Source organism: Sinohyriopsis cumingii, chromosome 19 (assembly GCF_028554795.1).
Source record: "Sinohyriopsis cumingii isolate HCF-2022 chromosome 19, ASM2855479v2, whole genome shotgun sequence".
In the NCBI taxonomy this organism is placed as follows: domain Eukaryota; kingdom Metazoa; phylum Mollusca; class Bivalvia; order Unionida; family Unionidae; genus Sinohyriopsis; species Sinohyriopsis cumingii.
Window position 1 is genome coordinate 28,844,036 of NC_142979.1, and position 20,307 is coordinate 28,864,342.

At 34.7% G+C, this 20,307-nt stretch overlaps 1 protein-coding gene across 2 annotated transcripts in view; it reads right to left on the bottom strand.

Annotated features, from left to right (window-relative positions):
* Positions 1-20,307, bottom strand: part of LOC149775340 (RUS family member 1-like) — a 49,875-nt gene that overhangs the window by 15,083 nt on the left and 14,485 nt on the right. For both annotated transcript variants that reach the window (XM_089942963.1, XM_089942964.1), the window contains 5 exons: positions 16,757-16,789; positions 15,201-15,306; positions 3,899-4,000; positions 3,337-3,407; positions 640-824 (listed from right to left, as the gene is read on the bottom strand). In XM_089942963.1, the coding sequence (XP_089799089.1) occupies positions 640-824; positions 3,337-3,407; positions 3,899-4,000; positions 15,201-15,306; positions 16,757-16,789 (497 nt within the window). The remainder of the gene's footprint in view (positions 1-639; positions 825-3,336; positions 3,408-3,898; positions 4,001-15,200; positions 15,307-16,756; positions 16,790-20,307) is intronic.

Below are 20,307 nucleotides of genomic sequence, written 5' to 3' on the forward strand. Positions count from 1 at the left end.
CTATATGGCCTATGTGACCTACTGAGTCAAATTCAAACACTAACATAAACACTTATACAGTGAAAGTTCTATATGGCTTATGTGACCTACTGAGTCAAATTCAAAGCACTAACATAAACACTGATATAGTGAAAGCTCTATATGACCTATGTGACCTACTGAGTCAAATTCAAGCACTAACATAAACATTGATATAGTGAAAGTTCTATATGGCCTATGTGACCTACTGAGTCAAATTCAAGCACTGACATAGACACTGATATAGTGAAAGCTCTATATGGCCTATGTGACCTATCGAGTATAAGTTAGCATATCAACTTCAAATAAAAAATGTATTCAAAATTTACATCAATACTTAAAACTAAGACTTTGGGGTGAAAATCTGACCAACTGGTTGAAAAATAACAAGCTTATAAGGATGTAAATATGAATGCATTAAAAGTAAAACTCTCAAGGTGTTAGATTTCACTCTGTCAGGTAGTTCTCCACTCTAAAAATCAAGAGTGAAACAGGCAATGATGCATGGCTGTACAGGTGACAGGCAACCTCACTGATCAGCATAGCAACTGGTAAGTCATAGATGACTAACGGTTGTGGATAGGTCAAATGAATCATTAACTTGAAAATGGCTTCACTTACCCCAGAGTACTGGTTCTCTGAAATTTACAGGTGCTGGAGGAAGGACATTATTTGACCCAAAGTACTCTTGCAGAAGGATATGAAATCTGGCTTTATTAAATGTTTCCATGACGACACAGGTAACAGCAGAATAATTGGCAAAAAGATGAAGAATGGTAAATACCATATACAAAGTCCATATTAACCTAAAAAATCAAAAAGTCATGGCTAATTATATCATTAAATTGCTGAATACACCAATACCATTTGCTTTTATTCGAAATCAAGAGTTTAAATTTTACTGAAAATTAAAGTGTGAAAATTTCAAGGACACATTTTGTCCCAAATTTATTCTTATTTATCTTCTCTATTACTAAAATTTTTTATGATTAACAAATGTTTTTGGTTTTATATCTACAGCTTTTTTCAAACTGATTTTTATTTATTAAATTAAAACATTATAATTCTGATGTCTCATTTTTCTAAGCAAATTGTTATTTCATGCATACAAACAAATAAGTATATGTGATAGAATACAGTCATTGTCTTGTAAAAACTGGAAGAGCATGGTTGACTGGAAAATTACCAACAGGTCTCAATGACCTAGACTAGTTGAGGCATGCAGTCTTCAAATAAACCTACTGTAAAAACCATTACATTATTATTAGACTTGTGATGACATTTATGTTCAGAACCCAGAACTTACAGGCTTCTTTCTTTCTCTGAGTGCAGCCTATCCACAAAGTTTAATCTAAATGCTTACTCCAGCACAAAAGTTATTGTGCAAAATTAATTTTCCTCAGAATCACAATGACCTTTCACCTTACAGCCCCAAATCAATAGGCCTCTTCATATCAAAAGTGCAAGACCTCTGGTGAAGATACCTGGTTGAGAAATGAAGTTTATGTACTGTAAACATGTTTCCATTTTTTAGTTACCAACCTTGCCCTTTGACCTTTTGATTTAAGAAAATCAAAGAGTGTACTTTATACTCAACAAAGTTTCATCCAGGACTGTGGTGTAGAACCAAAGTTATTGTGTGAAAATAATATTTCTGCACTCACAGTGACCATGACCTTTGACCTTTTGACTCCAAGATGATAGGCTTCCTCCCTATCCAAAGTGTAAGCCATCCACATAGTTTGGCCCAAGTCTGTGATGAAGAAAATTTTACTGAGTGGAAGCCCTTTGCCTAAAGTAGAAGCCATTCAGAATGTCTAGCAGTTATTGTACAGAAATGAAAAACAAAGCAGCAAAGGCAAGGATGGACAACAACATCAACCAATGTGTTTTGAGTCACTATTTTGAGTTAACAATGAGAATTGGTTTCAAACCACAAGCGGAGAACTTATGCAAAGCAGCTGATGCCTACAGCAAATGACAAAAGAACTTGATCATCCTCTGTGCCTTTTTTATGCTTAAACTTACTTGGCCCTATAGCAAATTATCATAATGTGCTCCCCCACAGCAGTCTTTAAAGGACTTAACACATCACTGTAGTTATTGTCAGCCAATTAAATAATATAATATGTGTGTTAGGACTCTGTGGTCTTTAACTGTGTAACAGAAAAGAGCAAAAAGCAACAAGTATTGTAAAATTTAAAAAAAATGTATTTCATATTAACACAAAGTGAAAATTTAGAAAGGACTAACAGCATTGTGATTTAAAACCCAAATAGTTCTAAAAGTTCTATCACAAGTCCAAATGTATAGAGTTCCAAATGAATATAAGTGGTGTTCCAAATAAATTCCAATACTGAATGTGCTGATGTGCCTGTAGTCTTGAATGTGCTAATGCACCAATGCCTGTAATGTGGCAAAGTGTTAATAGTCTTGATGTAACACAAGAACACAATAAAAAAGGCCATTGAATGAATTCACAAAGATTTCAAAATGATTTAGTCAAAAATGTGTTAATAAGCACTTTGTACTTCCAGTGAATAATTTAAATAAATAAATTCACCCAATTAAAAAACTGAACACAACAATAAGACTGATTCCACTTCAGATTTTAAGGTAGGAATGAGTAATTTTGAAGTAAACAACATTAATATAAAAAGCCAAGACACAACAAAAGAGCCAGAATGTAGGTCAGTTTCCTTTCTAAAACATTGTTAACAGGATCAGTAATCTCTAAATGAAAGACTAAAGTCCTGCACTCAAAACTAACATGTTCACTTCCAACAATAATGATCTGAATAATCATTGAGAAATATGAGCTATGTATTACATTGTCTACAAAAATAAATGTCACTAGTCAGGTAGACCATTGACTTGATTTTGGACTAGGGTCAAATACAAAATGCAGAAATATATAACATGTGAAATTATCATTGTTAATATATGACCACCTGTTTCTCTTATTTGCCACAATGATAATTAGCAGTATAAACTGCCCCAAGGATAGTTTTACATGAGCTATAAGCTGGACAGTTCACCGTTTATACATGCTACATGTTACAGGCACATAATGAGGTGGTGTTGTTTTATTTTTTTTTCTCGAGGATTAGTGAAAATCTTGCTTTTTGAAGCACAACCATGTTGAGGGGTTTGGGAATAAAAAAACTGTTTTCAGCATCATACATCCTCACATGGCAGGTATGAGGAAGCTCAGAGCTACCAAGGGAAAAATGTACACAAGGTAAATATACACATATTTACTTTGTTAGGAGTCACAAAGTCAGTATAATATCCCATTAATGAAACATCATTGCTTACCATACTTTTCCTGTTACCAGTGGTATCAAAAACAGGTTACATAAGAGAGCAGCCAAGTTTACTACTGTCTCCTACAGAAAAATAAATTTTTATATAAATTAATTAAATCATTCCAAAAGATTTTCCAAAATTGTGTTTCACTGTTATAGTTCAGGATCTCTCCAAAACCTTAAGCAATACACAAATTAAGAATGTCTGCACATACATCTAGTCCACCACCATCACCCCTTCCAAAGCAGGTTGGCTGCCATTGCATGTCTGTTGGAAAAGAACATACCTGTCGATATTTGACATTAGTTTTACAAAAAATTACATAAATTAGAGGTAATTAAAAAAATACTGATAGGATAACTGTAAAACCATTTGGTCATTGTGCTGGTTGTGCATCATGCTTCACATTTTCACATTTTCTGTGACTATATCATACAGCAACTGTACTTGTATCATTAAGCAACAAGACAGTAGATAATATTACAAATAAAGATGTCAGAGTCAAGATCATTTAAACCTAAAACTTCAAGTAAGAAAAGAACTAGTAGACTGAAGATGATTATCACTATACCTGGCTACCATCTTTAGCTGAGACATCAGCCATGTTGTTTCTTCTAGCCTGATGCTGTGTCAGAGCTGCCCTGGTGGCACCACCTGCAACCCCTACAATGGACTGGAGACAAAAAACACAGCAGTCTTAAACAATAATAAATATGTAAGAAGACAACAAAGTTTGCATGCATATAGTTATACACACAGATGAGGGTTATGTTTGCTACTGGTAACGGTCAGTACTGACAGATGCTGAGGACAAGCCAGGTGCTAGACATGGGTGGCAAAGAAATGAGAGAATGGTAGCCATGGCTGACCCCAATTTTTCATAACAATGTAAATGTTTACATTGATAACTGACCCCAATTATTTTACCAAATTCCCTTTGCCAGTGAAGAAGCTGCCTACCTGAATAAAAATTCTTCAAGCTTGGATGTAGGTCACAGTGGTCTTTCTTAGATATTATCATGCTAGATTCCTCAGGATACATACATACCATATATTTGCAAGATCATCCAAGCAACAGTGTCCAAAAACTAACTTAACAAAAAAGATTTTTATAAGGACTGTATCTACAGCTTGAAAACACAGACACAGTTATATACTTTTAGTACAGTGATATAGTACTGCGTAAGATACAACTTACATCAAACATCACCAACCTTAGGGCAACAGAAACCAAAATAAGGATTATATTTTCTTAAAGTGTCATCCTTCCATTTAATTCATATGATCTATTTCTCTGCATGTCTAATACTTGTGATGTAAGGAGTCTGGCTAAATACAGGCTCAGAAATTGATGTATAACATGTTATGATATTAAAAAAAAAGATTGGGAATAAAATGAAATATTTAGTCAACCAAAATCAAATAACTGCAGACTTTTAAACATAAATTTTCAATATAAGATTTTGATAATGTGTTATTACCATTGTTACATTGCTGCAAAATCTTAAATGTTTGTACATGTAGTGATAAGGAAGAGATAGGGCTTCATAGTGCAATTTGTTAATTTGGATTCACACAAACTTAACAACTGATTCTTTTATTTACACACATGCATCATTAAAGTTAGTGTTACCCCTCTGGAGGGGGACACACAGCATCCTGGTAAGGAGATTACACAAAATTTCAACTGTTACCACGCAAGTATCTGCACTGAGACCAATGGGCTGAAGTGTTCTGGACTTTTGCATGCCCTAAAATCTGTGTTCAGGGTCTTCATGGGTGCTGACTCTTGTTTCAGCCTCTTCTGAAACACCACTCCCCAATGACCAGCATCAAAGCAAAAGGTGGTCATGTGATTGAAACTGTGCCCACTGTTAGATTGTCTGCAGGCAGTGGGGATGGTAAGTCAGGAGGTATGGAGTGGAGAAACTGGGTTTCTTACCTCCCATGTAAATGTGCATACTAGGCTCTCTGGTTGTTGTCTCCTGTCATAAACAGTGCTTAAAATATCCTAAAGCCTGATGTTTGTGGTCCCTCTCCTTTTAGATCAGACCCCTCCTGTATTTTAGGTGAAGTTCTCATTGAGCTTGTCAAAACAAATCCAATTATTCCTGAGAAAACTTTGATCACATTGATGAAATGTGGACATTTGTATTCAAATTGTTGAAAGACTAATAAATTATTAAGATATATCCCTATGTATGCAACTTACCCTTATGTCTACTTATCATAATTCTATTGAAAACTGTAAACTTTGTATAGAAAGTGAAGCATGATACCTATAATTGGTGCTAACCTGACTTTAACATATATGCAATTCTACCAGCCGCAGGAAAAAATACCACTTTTAAAGCCATTGAATACACATACCATTTTAAAGTTCAAATCAACCACTTTTGAAAATTACAAGATGTTTTTAAAAAGAGTACAGAAAAAATGTAATTTTTATGTGTTCTATCCATGCATTACAGAAACCAGCCAGAACCAAAATACTAACAACTGAACATGTTCCAGCAGTCATTGCAACCAGTGCAATGATGTGTGGCTGAGTAATGGGATTAAGACTCACATGTCTACATAAGCTGATAATAGATTACCTTATTACAGTGGGTCAAATTTTGGATTTGTTTGAGTATTATAAGTACTAAAAGGATCAGATGTAGTCCATGAAGTCCATGAAGTCCATGAAGTCCATGATGGCCTTTGAGTCTTTGCCTAAAAATCAGCCACCATTTGGTGAAGGCGAGATACAAATTAAGGACAGACAAAATATGATTAGGAAGAAACACTCAAGTCTTCTGATTTTATTGTCTTGTTTGATTGCTATTTTATTCCTTAAGATGTTTCCATTGCTCATGCTTACACAAGTGTAATGCAACACTGGTTAAACATATTAAGTGGCACTTATGAGCAACATCAAAAATGTAAAGAGAAATCACAAAAAGACAAACTTCAGATGCTAATGAACATCAACATTGCTGATCTGTTAAGGATACGTAGATCTAAATGTATTGAAAAATGGGAACCAGTCTGGAAATGTGTGAACATAAGATAGGGTATATATGGGTTTGGCTGACTAGGATTGGTTCATACAAGTTATTTTTTAGGAAAAGGAATCTTTTGAGAGCCTATCCTAGTTGTAATTTAAAAAATATAGAGACATTGTTTTATTTACAGAATTTCAGTCCTTTAACACCCCTGAGATTGGAACAATCATTACTGAAATTAGCACCTCACTCTTTGATGTGGAATCGAAAGCACGTTTCAAACACATGTAGGCCCAGAAAATACCATGGTTCATATCCTTTTCTCTACAAAGAAGCTGACATCCAGGTTTCATCTATACTGATAAATAAAGGTTTGATCATGAGCACTCAGAAATTTAAAGCTATTGAATTTTTAATATGGTGTATGCAAAGGTTTACTATGGGAACTAAATTAGTACCATGAGTCATATAGACAGCTACAGCAAAACAGTGACTCCACATATGCAAGTACAATTAACTTTACTATAAATGCAATCATATGGTTCTATTTGTTGATAACAAGCAAAATGAATATATTTTGTAAATCACATAGTGACCTTTATCAGAATATTAAATGCATATTCAGATATATCAACTGTTGCCAAGAAGGGGGAGGGTACAGTGTGTAGTCTTATGAGTCTATGCTCTTAAAGTAAATAAAAGAAAAGAGTGAGGACAACAAGCTTTGTAAAGTTTAACAACTAACTTATTTCCCTAGAATACAAAGTGAAAAATAAGAAAAAATAACTTTCAGTACTGTGAATAAAATCCAAAAATAATCCAAGAATTAAAGACACAAGTCCTAGTAATAAAAAGTCCTGAATAAAACTCAGTTCAGTCCCAAAGAGATCCAAAATTGAAGGCAATGACGTCTGTTATGGCTTGCAAAGTGCTGATGTGTCAACAGTCTCTTGTTGAATCAAAGAAATATTATTCCAAGTTAGAATTCAGTATAAATTCCAATGAATGTCTTTATCCAATAATTTTGTCAGAACACTTTTGTATTTCCAGAGAAAATAATCACTTGAATTAAATAATTTGGAGAAAATGTAATTCAGCCCAAACTGGTCATAACACAATACAACTTAACATGCTAGATGTTAAAGAAAGGGGGAATCTCCAAAACCATAACCCTGATCAACATATTTAGTCCTTCTTGTTTACCTGAATAATAACCTCATACAGATAGAGAATAATGTAACTATTATTATATGTTTAAATATATGAAATAATTTTAAAAGAGTCAATCAGGTCAAGCAGAAATGAACTCAATTTTGGAAAAGATCAAGCCTAGCATACAATATTACATTACAATAACATGTAATGGAATAAAAAAAATTAAAACTAACAAACAAGCAATTAAATTAAATATACATAACACTTCCCTCATAAAGAAAAAGAAAGATTTACACAATAAATCTTTCTTTTTACAATTAGTCAAATATGCATGTAGTAAAAAAAAAGATGAAATCTTATGAATGACACAAAGTATACATGAAACAATATATTTCCATAAATGTGAAAGTGCATCTGCTATTAAACTGTCTTTTCCCTTGATGTGCCTGATGTCAATATTATATTCATGCAATAACAAACTCTATCTTAATAATCTCTGATTTTTGTTTTTCATCTTGCTGATGAAAGTAAGGGGGTTGTGATCACTAAACACCATAATCGAAGAAGGAGCTGAACTAATGTAAAATTCAAAGTGTTGTAATGACAATATCAAAGCCAAACATTCCTTCATGACTGTGGAATAATGTCTTTGGTGCTTATTTAATTTCTTAGAAAAACAGCACACTGGATGATCAACACCAATTTTATCTTCTTGAATCAATACTGCTCCCACCCCAACATCACTTGCATCAACAGACAGTTTAAATGATTGGCTGAATTTTGGAGCTGTAAGGACTGGTGCACTCTTAAGTACGGCCTTTAACTTATCAAAAGCCTCCTGACATTTTTCAGACCAATGAAACTTGGTTTTCATGCTTAATACAGTTTTCAAGGGTTCAGCAATTATGGAAAAATTGGAGAGAAAAAATTCCGACAGGATCCAGCCATACCCCAAAATCACATCAGCTGCATTTTACTGATAGACACAGGGATTTTGAGATCCGCCTTGACCTTAGCATCTATAGGTTTAACTTGTCCACGCCCCATGATATATCCTAGAAATGTTATGCAAGGACAGCAAAACTCACTTTTGGATAAATTGTCATAATTGCATCTGTGAGTCTGTCAAAGAATTTATGAATTTTCGCTAAATGATCTTTCCAGGTGTCATTGTAGGTGACATCATCGATGCAAGCATCACAATTATCTAGATCAGATGTAATCATGTTCATTAAAAATTGAAAAGTATTTGGCAAACCTTTTATCCCAAATGGCATCACTTTATATTGATAAAGTCCATCTGAGTCAAGAATGCCGAAATTTTCTTTGCCCTCTTTGTCAGCTGAATTTGCCAAAATCCTTTTAGAAGGTCAAATTTGGTGACATACCTTGCATTTTCAATTTTATCAATGCAGTCATCAATTCTTGGCAATGGAAATGATTCTGTTTTAGTCACACTGTTCACCTTTCTATAATAAGTGCACATAGGAAAGTATTATCTTGTTTCGAAACAAATATACATGGTGAACTCCAGTTACTTTTACTTGGCTCTATGAAATCATTCTCTAGCAAATAATTAATTCCTTTCTTCAAGCATTCCTGTTTGAGAGGGTTCATCCTGTATGGGTGTTGTTTCACAGGTGTGGAATTTACTATTTCAAACTCATGGTAGATTTTGTTTGTTCTTGTAGGAACATCTAGAAATAAGTGCTCATATTCAAGTAATAACTGTATAAGTTCATTCCTTTCTTGTTGTTCAAATGTTAAAGTTTCTGGTCCAAATTATTCATAATTTCTGAATTCCACAGATTTGTTACTCCAAAATCAATAGAGACTGCTCGCATTCCTTCACTTAAATGCTCACTAAGTGGGACAGGTACAACTAAATTAACCTGGCTATCTCTCTCAATATACTGGTACTGCTTTAATTTATTTACATCCCAGGAGTACTATTATTATAATTTCACTCATTCATTTTCTTCTGAACTTGTAAGGGCTGTAATACCTAATCTGAAAAGTTTGAAGAATGAGCAAGAGAGACAGAACTCTTTCACCAGACCCAAAAGTTCTCTCCACTGTAGTTCTGTCAAACCGTAATTTCACTTTTGACTTGAATTGCTGAATGCCTGATTCAAGCATAATTGGCTGGAAAATTCCAGACATAAAATTTGACCCTTTATCAGATTAGACAGATTTTGGAAGGCCAAATAGAGTTTTTAAAAAAACTTTATCAAAGTTTTTACTACTCTATTAGTTTTAATATTCCTCAAAGGAATTGCCTCTGGGAATCTTGTTGACACACACATTATGGTCAACAAGTATTGGTTACCTGACTTGCTCTTAGGTAAGGGACCAACACAATCTACCATTATTCTGCTAAATGGTTCTTCAAATGCAGCAACAAGTTTCAGATGAGCTTTAGGTATCTTCTGATTGGGTTCCCCTACCATTTGACATCATGACAAGATCTGCAGCATTTACAACTTCACTTTTAGTTTCTGGCCAATAGAAGTGATTCAAGATCTTGTGATAAGTCTTATTAATCCCTAAATGACCAGCCAAAGGAGTTTCATTAGCCAGAATAAGAATTTCCTGTCTGTACAATTTTGGAACTACAATCTGATAGTTCACTGACCACTTGTCACCAGCAATTACCTCGGGTGGTCTCCATTTTCTCATTAGAATCCCATCTTTAATAAAAATACCAACAGGTACTTCTGTGGTTTCATTTTCACTAATGGCCCTTTGAAACAAACAGAATATCTCAGGATCTTTTTCCTGTTTGACAACAAGTGATTGTCATTTGTCACCCTGATTAGAATAAAGAGAATAAATAGTTAAAAGATGATCACTGTGGTCAATACCTTTTGATTGAGCCAAACAAGGAGTGAAAGTGACCTCAACAAAAGCCTGAACAATACATGTGTCAGCTAAAGGAATACTTTTGTGATCAACATCATTCTCAAGAACTTTCTTTGCCATAGCTCTAGTGACCGCACAAGCTGGGTATAAATCAGGGAATTCTTTTTCAATAGGACCAATTTTCTGATCTAAACAAGGCTTGTCATTTACAATTGGATTAACCACACCTTATCTCCAGCTAGGTCATTGCCTAGTAATAAATGAACACCCTCAATGGGTAAAGAAAACACTGTTTTGACTGTCACAAATCTTCAGATTAACAAGGCCACACTCTACTCCCTGAATAAGAACACTCTCATTAGAAGAAGACTTCTTAGAAAAAGGTAAACTACCTGATAATAAAGACTCTGAGAAGATCCTGTGTCCTTTAAAATTTTAATAGGGATAGGACTGGCCGAATCACTCATGAGTGATCTAGAACCCTTCAACATGAATGGTTCACACTTCTCCATAATAAAATCAGATTGGGGTTTATTAGACCCTACAAATGTATTGCTTTCAATACATGACCATGATCTTCAACCCTTAGAAATAAGAGCATTTGGAATAGGCCTGTCTTGATTATGTTGCTTATTTTTCAATTTGTAACAATCAGACAAAAATGTGTCCTTTCTTCTTGCAACAGGTACACATAGGAAGAACTAAGGATTTCTGATCAATCTTATCAGAAACATGATTTGTACAAGTTGTGCCAGATTGAAATTTGGAAGGGCTTGTATTAGGCTTGTAGAATCTGAGTCATGATTTGTTATTTTTTTCAAAGTCACAAGCCCTGGGACTGTGCCAGGGCTTGTTGAATTTGAGTCAGGGCTTGTGATTTATATTTCAAATCATCTGGGTCTGTGTATGGGCTTGTGAATTTTGTAAAGTTGTCAGTCCTGGGCCTGTGAAGGGAAAAAGAAATCTTTGAGCACTGATAATTTTGGGATCTGAACAACACTTGGAACATAAAAGATCCTGTTTTCTTAGCTCACCTATCATCATGTTGAGGCAGGGATGGTTGGGGTTTGAAACACAGATGTGGTGGGTGCCTGCCTCTGATCTTCTTCAGTTTTGCCTCCAAAAAGTTAATGTGGAGTACAAACACACATCACATCAGGTCAAGAATGGCAGAGGCACTCAACACACTCACTACTGAACGGTGACCTGCCCTATTAATGACCTGAACAATTTGGGTTGTTGACTCCCATGTGTTTTTTGGCCAAGATTTTTGCCAGTAGGAAAATCACCAACAAAGCCAAATCCAGAACTGCTGTTAATTTTGTGAGTTCAGTATGGTAGGTGTTAGAATGTCTTTTGTACCTGTACAATGCAAATGAAAAGAAAGCCTTAGTATTACCTGGGTCACAAATGTGTCCTAACAGCCTATCATAAAACTCTTTGAAATTGGTTGACTGAGGAAGCAGCCAGAAGGATGAAGACTCTTCATCATCACAGATATCAACTGATGCTTTAACCTTATAGTTATGTGTGGTGGTAATGGGTGGTGGGCATTCCTAAGTGTGGCAACACCCAATATATCTCCTTGACAACAGCTCTTGAACCTCAACTCTGTCCTATTCATGGCTAAATCAGATTAAGGCTGTTTCTCAGGATAACTTCACACTCACTGTGAAATCTCCTGTTCACTGTCTCCTTCAGGATAAACCATTCCCTGTGGCAATGATCACATGATGCCATTGTCTCCATATAATTCATGGCCAATACCATGCAGTTAAGCAGTGAACTTAGAAAAAGCCAGCTCTGCTAGACAATTTTGGCATACTGAGATGGATGGATGGTCAGCCTGGAGAATGGTCAAACTGGTTGCGGGCCATGTGGAAATCAGTCTTGCCAGCTTGGTTATGGTCATGCTGTCAGCATGGCAGGATGGTTGGACTTTTCGCTAAAGACTCCATCATGATATGCATCTGGAACTGTCTGCCTGGCTATACAAACAGATCTTCACTAAGATCCCTATAATTATAAATAGAGGAAGCCAAATACATGGCTAAGAATGATGAACCCGCCACTAAGATCCCTGCAGTTGAGGCCATGCTTGGATGACTGGATGACTGTGATGTCTGCGGATAATATCACACTGTATGCTGGATTCACTGGATCAGAAATACCCTGTGCACCCAGACTTACAGATCCAAAGGCCATGCTTGGATATGCTGGTGTTGGTGGTGTGGTTTATGCCCACTAGGTTGCCTAAAAATGGAGGGAGGGCACTCTCCCAATGTATCAGATTTATACTTGTATAAAAAAGTGAAGGAAAAAGCTGTTAAATTTTGGTCAGAATTAAGAAAATGCATCACCATCTCCTATAGCAATTGATGCAGGCGTTGTTTGAGGGCTGGCTTGTCTAATTGTGATGGCAAAATAAATATATCTCACTCCCCCAAATCTGAGAAGGTGACAATGGTATTAGGCCGCATATGTTTGACTTTGGGGGGAGGATACCCCAGTAATGTCCACCACAAAGCTCTAATGGGATTCTGTAATCACGTATATACTTCAAACATCATCTCTGGCCATGCAGGATTTTCTCCTGTTCTCTCTGCCTTTGGTTGATTTTTGAAGCAGTGTAGACCAAAGTCCTCAGACAATAATGCACTACTGCAAGGGGAAGAAGTACATTTCGCACACATGACATGATCCATGTGTCTCTTGCCTGGTTTTAAACTTTCTGCATTTGCTGCACTTATTAGACATGTTTAACTGAAACAATAAATAATAGCATAAAATTGATAAATTAACACCTCCTTGTGTTAATAAATTGCAAAACAAAGCCTGTTATTAACAGAGTGAGCAAACAATAGATAGCATGTTCAATAGTGCGTTTGTACCAGGTTGCCTAAGAAAAAAACAATGTCCAAGAAAATAACCCAAAAATTTGCAAAATATAAAAATATAGATATATCACCTGTTTAAGGATGAATATTAACACCAAATAAATCCTAATCCTGTGGATGGTTAGAATTCATTAAAAATTGAGGTTTGATTGAAGGGAGGTGACATGTACAATATTGCTATTCAGAAATGAAGCTTAAAAACTAGCAACAGCTAGTGGTTGCAAGGGGAGGTAATGGCAAAGAGTTAATACTCTTTGTCTATATAATATATAGACAGTAAATACAAATATTTGTATTTTACTATGGCTGCATTCAGGAGGTAAAAGGCTTATATTGTTAATGTTAATTTGATCTGGGAACATATTCAATGAAAAACTGCTTTTTGTCAGTAATAAGGGTAGTCTTTCAAGATATGTTTTACTAACACTAAAAACTTTACTGCATACATTTTGAAAACATTGAAATAGATTAATTTTAACATCACAAATAGGATCTACATATATAATGATCAGTTGTAGTGGTAGGTTAATATCTTGCGACCATTAGAAATTAGAGAAAATAACAATAATAATAAAATAATGTTATTTTTTGAGAGTGAAACATTATAATTTGTGCTCATTTAATATCAAAACATAATAGACAAACACAACAGATTCATAATATTATCTAAGTCATTGTGACTCTAGCCATGAGTGTTCATAATATCAAAGGCTGGCCTGTTTGGATATCAAACCAATAAGCCTTGGATTACTAGTCCAATGCTGTACCAACTGAACTACTGGATATCAAACCCATGAGCCTTAGATTACCAATCCAATGCTGTACTAACTGAACTACTGGATATCAAACCCATGAGTCTTACATTACCAGTCCAATGCTGTACCAACTGCACTACTGGATATCAAACCCATGAACCTTAGATCACCAGTCCAATGATGTACCAACTGAACTACTGGATATCAAACCCATGAACCTTAGATTACCAGTCCAATACTGTACTAACTGAACTACTGGATATCAAACCCATGAGCCTTACATTACCAGTCCAATGCTGTACTAACTGAACTACTGGATATCAAACCCATGAACCCTTGATTAACAGTCCAATGCTGTACCAATTGATGAGCTACTTGACATAAAACTCATGAAACTTAGATTACTAGTCCAATGCTTTACTAATTGAGCTACTAGATATCAAACCCATGAGCCTTACATTACCAGTCCAATGCTGTACCAATTGAACTACTGGATATCAAACCCATGAACCTTTGATTACAAGTCCAATGCTGTACCAATTGATGAGCTACTGGACATAAAATCCATGAACCTTAGATTACCAGTCCAATGCTGTACCAATTGAACCACTGGATATCAAACCCATGAACCTTAGATTACCAGTCCAATGCTGTACTAACTGAACCACTGGACATCAAACCCATGAGCCTTAGATCCCCATTAGCCTTAGATTACCAGTCCAATACTTTACCAGATGAGCTACTGTGACTCCCTGAAATTCTGATCCATACATTCTGACCCCCTAAGATTGAAAGTTTTCAACCTTGAGTGACATCATACAAAGAAATTCCAAACATTTAATACAGATAATATGAAATAGGCTTTTAAAATATTATATCAAACATTTAATAATGAAAATATGAAATGGGTTTCTGAAATATTATATCAATGATTAATAAACTTAATTTTTCATGGATGGCCTCTAAATGAAGTGGTTTCTTGATGTCAAACTATTTGCTATCATGGATATGCTCCCTCTCATATTTGTAAATTATAATAAAATTACATTGTACAATTAATTCCATAGAGCGATGCCTCTCTTGATTTCCATACTAAGAAGCATGCAAAAAAAAGTAGGATTGAAGAAAATGAGTGCAATGTCTTGTCTCACATTACCTTTTTTCTAAGCAAGATAACTTGATGATAATTAAAATGAAATTTACTGTAAAAAATTTACCTTAAAGATGCCAGCTGTGCAAACCATGAAGGTGAAAAATGGTGGAAAGTTGGGAGCTAGTATCTCTATAAATATGGCTAAATCATTCAGAACATCAGCAAATAACCTGAAAGAGATAAGCAGCATTCAATATTTTACAGTATAATGTGATCAATGCATGAACTGTCAGTCACTGTGACTTATCTGCCACTGCACTAGTTCCAATTTTAAGTATTTCCCCATGATAAGACTGGAGGACAGCCTAATAAATTTGTCAAAACCAGGACAGTGGGCTTATTATCAAAGATATCCTTAGAAGATACCATATATACTTGTTTGTAAGTCAAGTCAAATTGCAAACAACAAAGATCTGATCTGCCATGGCATAATGCACTTGGAGACCATGTTATATGTTATTTGTTCTACTGATTACTCCTATCTGGGTCTGTGCAGTTTGCAGTCGGACTCAACTTATAAGCAAGTATAGATGGTATTTGCCAACATTTTGGAAAATTTTGGGTGAGTCTATTACTTAAGCATCGGTTTATATTCAGATAAATTCAAAATATGTACTGCATTGGATAATGTAATGTGGCATGATATTGTAATGATTAATACTGCATATACATGGGATGAAAAACAAAGAAACGGGACCTCCAATGCACGTATCACTTTGTAAATAAAATTACCCTTTAATGATGTGATACACACAAGGCATGGATCACCAAAAGCATAGAATACTGGCAAGATATACAGTATAATAACCTAATGAGGTCTAATTAAGAAGAACCAATATGGAACTGGCAGAAAAAGGAAACAACTAAAATCTTAAGCAAGATGAATATTATATTAACAGCAAGCCTACATGGCTACATTGACAATTATATAGGGTAATAGCAAACTTAATCCAAAACTAATAAGACAATGTAAGAAAACTGCCAAAATTTGGCAACATAAGGGGGTTACATGGTAGATTATTGTATCCAGCCTTTTTCAGGAGTGTTTTGCACCATGCTTCTCAGGGGTGTATCCATCCTTCTTTGGGGGATGCCTGTCATAAATGTTCTTAGTATATATGTGGTCCTGGGACAATGGGACAACACTCAAGTCCAGAATATAGTGGTCTTGGGACATTGGGACAACATTCAAGCCCAGACTAAGTTGATCTTGGAATAATACTGAAACCCAGACAATAGTGGTCCTGGGATAATGGCACAACACCTAAATCTAGACTATAGTGGTCTTCGGACATTAGGACAATATTCAACTCCAACTATAGTTGTCTTGGAACAACACTCAAGTCCAGACTATAGTGGTCTTGGAACACTGGGACAAAACTCAAGCCCAGACTATAGTAGCCTTGCGACATTAGGACAATATTCAAGTCCAGACTATAATGGTCTTGGAACATAAGTACAGCACTCAAGTCCTGGGCTATAGTGGTCTTGGGACACTGGGACAACAATACAGGATTAACCATAGTATGACACTTTTATTCTTGAACTACATGATAAACTGACATCTTCATCTGAAAATAGAACTTTTCCAGCAAAGACCTGTAATACAAATTTACCTACCTCCACCTCTTAGCATCACAGTCCAAGTTGGATCTGGAAAAAAATTCGACCTACAATTGAGTACTGTAGAACAGAAAATTGCATTAGGCATATGATGATCAAAACATCTGCAGTAAAAGTAAATTTGTGAATATAACAATAATAATAATAATAATAATAATAAGGCTTTATTTATAGAGGCTGACTCATTAGTCAAGGTCTATTCTCCCTTTAGGCCCTCTTAAGGAGAGTATAACAATGCACATTATATGAAGATAGCAATAATTGGTGTTTATTTTAACATGTTTAGTATATACTGGATATATGTTTGTTCCAAGTGAAAATACTATAATTTTCAACTGACACTTAGACATAGAGATGCATTGTATTACTGGTAGACCAGTACTGCAGTTATTTGTCCATTGATACATACAATATTACTTTTTGACTGTACATGGTGGTTTCCATCAGTAAGGAATGTACAGAAATTCCCGTGGAAATTTGTTATCACTAAAATGATATTAAGATCGTGTTTTCATTAATTAAGGCAAAACAGCTTAACAAATAATTTTTGTTTTAACGAATGGTTGTATCTCTCACAAATTAATTGTGAATAATTTTATTACATGCCCATTTAATTGAACATGGCTGATCTGGTGTTCTACAGATGTTCAAGTCTGTAATTTTGTATGATACAACTAAAACTTCTGTATCATACAAGTATGGTATTACTTTTACCACTTGAAAGATTCAAGAATACTTCATTTGTAAATTCTTGGGAATGATTTATTGCTATACATTTTAAACTATTAAAAAATGGCAACACACATTTGTAATTTTAAGAAATGCAGTCACACTGAGTGAAAATGGTGCTCAGTATCATAAGCAATGACAAGGAGTTTATGAGTATTTGATGGTATCTACCACCGATAAGTTTGTTGAAGTTGACAGAAATTTTTATAAAGAATGTTTGACAATGAGTTCTCAGATGAAGCTGGTGTTTCCAAATGACACCAAAACAGAATGAGAGAGAGAGTGACCAAGTAATTTGATGCTGAAGCATTCTATTGAAAGTTTAACAAATCCAGACAAAGAAAGATTATTTACTCGAGTCATGTCAAGATTCAAGGCATGGTTAGAAATACCTCCAAGTTTGGAGAAAACATTAACCCACTTTAAATAGGCACTTCAATTGGCCCTACTTTGTTACTTTAATGAAAATTAATGTTTCATACCATGAACCAGATAACCAATAGTTAACATCAGAGCTACTGAGGGACAATTAAGGGACAGTAAATATGGCCTCAGCATTCATCTTCCAAAGAATTTTCTAATTTCCACAAAGTCCTGATTTCTACACCAATGACCTTAAAATTTTCAAATATATGGTTTGTAGATTTTATATATATATATATATATATATATATATATATATATATATATATATATATATATATATATATATAAAGAGCAAGTTTAAGTGGAGAAACTTTCAATTTGTCTGTTAATATTACTGAGGAATCATGGTGTATGAAAATGGGTAACTTACTGGTCTAAACTGTGTGTAAGCAGTGAGCTTGCATGGGGCACCAAATAGGAGAAGAGAAAGGTTACAAAAATCAGACAATGAGCTAAGATGAAAGAAATATCATATGAAAATCCTTCTATATGGCCATAACCTACAATAATTTCTACAAGATGTCTTATGTTCTAATGATCGAGGGTGAAGGGCACCAAATGTTTCTTTCACACAGGGCCCCATATTGTCTTGTGCCAGTCCTTCTTGTAAAATATCTTTCATAAAATACAAAATACCTCATTTATATTTTTTAACCTATACAAAGAAAAATTGAAAAGAATGTTTGAATAAAATTTGAATAAACAGGGGATATTTAATAAACACAAAGCCAGATAAGTACTTTGTTCCGAGTCAGAGAAAAGAACTCCTTTCATATGGCATATTAACATATTATGATCCTGTAATCACATGTTTGAAACATCTCATGCATGCCAATGTGGAGGCCAAATGGAATGTTGTCAAACATGTTTGGGCCAAATCCAAATTCCAGAAAAAATTTGGATTAAAAAAACCCAAATGCATGTCATCTTTTGCTTATTTACTGCATTTACCATATATATTGGACACAATCAAATAAAAATAAAAAAACCTGTTTCAGAACTTAAGGTGAAACTTTTTTCCACCTCAGTCATATGTCCCAAGACTTAAGAAACAAAATAAATTTGTGTTGAATCTGTGCCCCCCTCCAACTGCACATTGCAAAAAACAAAATGCTTATTTGACAATAAAATGAAAGAAAAGTAACTCTTTATTGTTATCATTTATTCCTCTTTTTTTCATCATGAGCATTAAAGAATGAAATATATCCATGACCTATGTATATGTAGTGTATGCATTAATACTGTAGCGTGTATCACTTATGTCCAATAACACAACAGTGTTCAATGATGTGAACATTGAGAAAGAAATAGTGTTTGCTTTTACTCAAAGGTTTCAGTATGTTATCTGACTGAAAACTGGATTCAGCAAAATCACAAAAGAGAGGGAAATAATCAACCAATTGCATGAAGACATCTGCCATTCACATATGACACTGAGACAGGTGCAAAAAAAATCAAGACTGAGTTATATCCAGGTCAAGCAAATAGAAGCCCAGGTGGTGAATAAACACAACTGGAAGCAATCAGTAAACTTGGTGTTTGAACTTACCAACAAGATATCGAAAGACAAAGGTTATTTTTATTACAAAGCAAGCCGACCTCGGAAGCCGACTTTAGATACTTTTAAGCCAAAGGATGTCAATACAAGGGTTATTTTATTACAAAGCAAGCTGACCTTGGATGCCAAGTGTGCCTAATTTTCTTGTGATTTTTTTATTTTTGGATATTTTTTTTAAATATATAAAGTCGGCCAACATATGGAAGCTAACTATGGTTCCTTTCCACAGGTATTCACAGGAATTTTGAAAATAAATTGAAACAATGGAACAATTTTTAAACTTACGCAATATACTACTTCTTGCATGGACATCAATGACCCAGCATTGCCCAGAATATTTGGAGAATATAAAATCATTTGATGAATTCATGAAGGCCAGAAAAGAAGAAGACTATTTTGCTGACAATATGATCATTAATATGGATGAAATTCAAGTGTACTTTGATCTCATTCCTGGATGGACTGTCAATAAGATGGGGACTAAAAGTGTGAAAATTAGCATGACTGGTGCAGATTTTTTAAAAATCTGACTTTAGTCCTTGTAGTTTCTGCTTCAGGAGATGTGTTGCCTGCAGAGATAACTTTTTACAGCACAAGAAAGCTAAAACAATATATTAATGCACTGAAAGAACCAATCATACATGTGCATGAGAAGGGTTGTGTTGATGAGATGCTGCTGCAGTGGATTAAAGAATTTTATCTCATGTACAGTTTTATATTTCAGTTGGAATGCATTTTCCGATATGTAATTTTTGAATGATTTACAAGGTGTCCCACAACTTACAACTCAAAGAAAAAACAATGTGTCCCAGAACATAAAGTGCATAAAAAATTA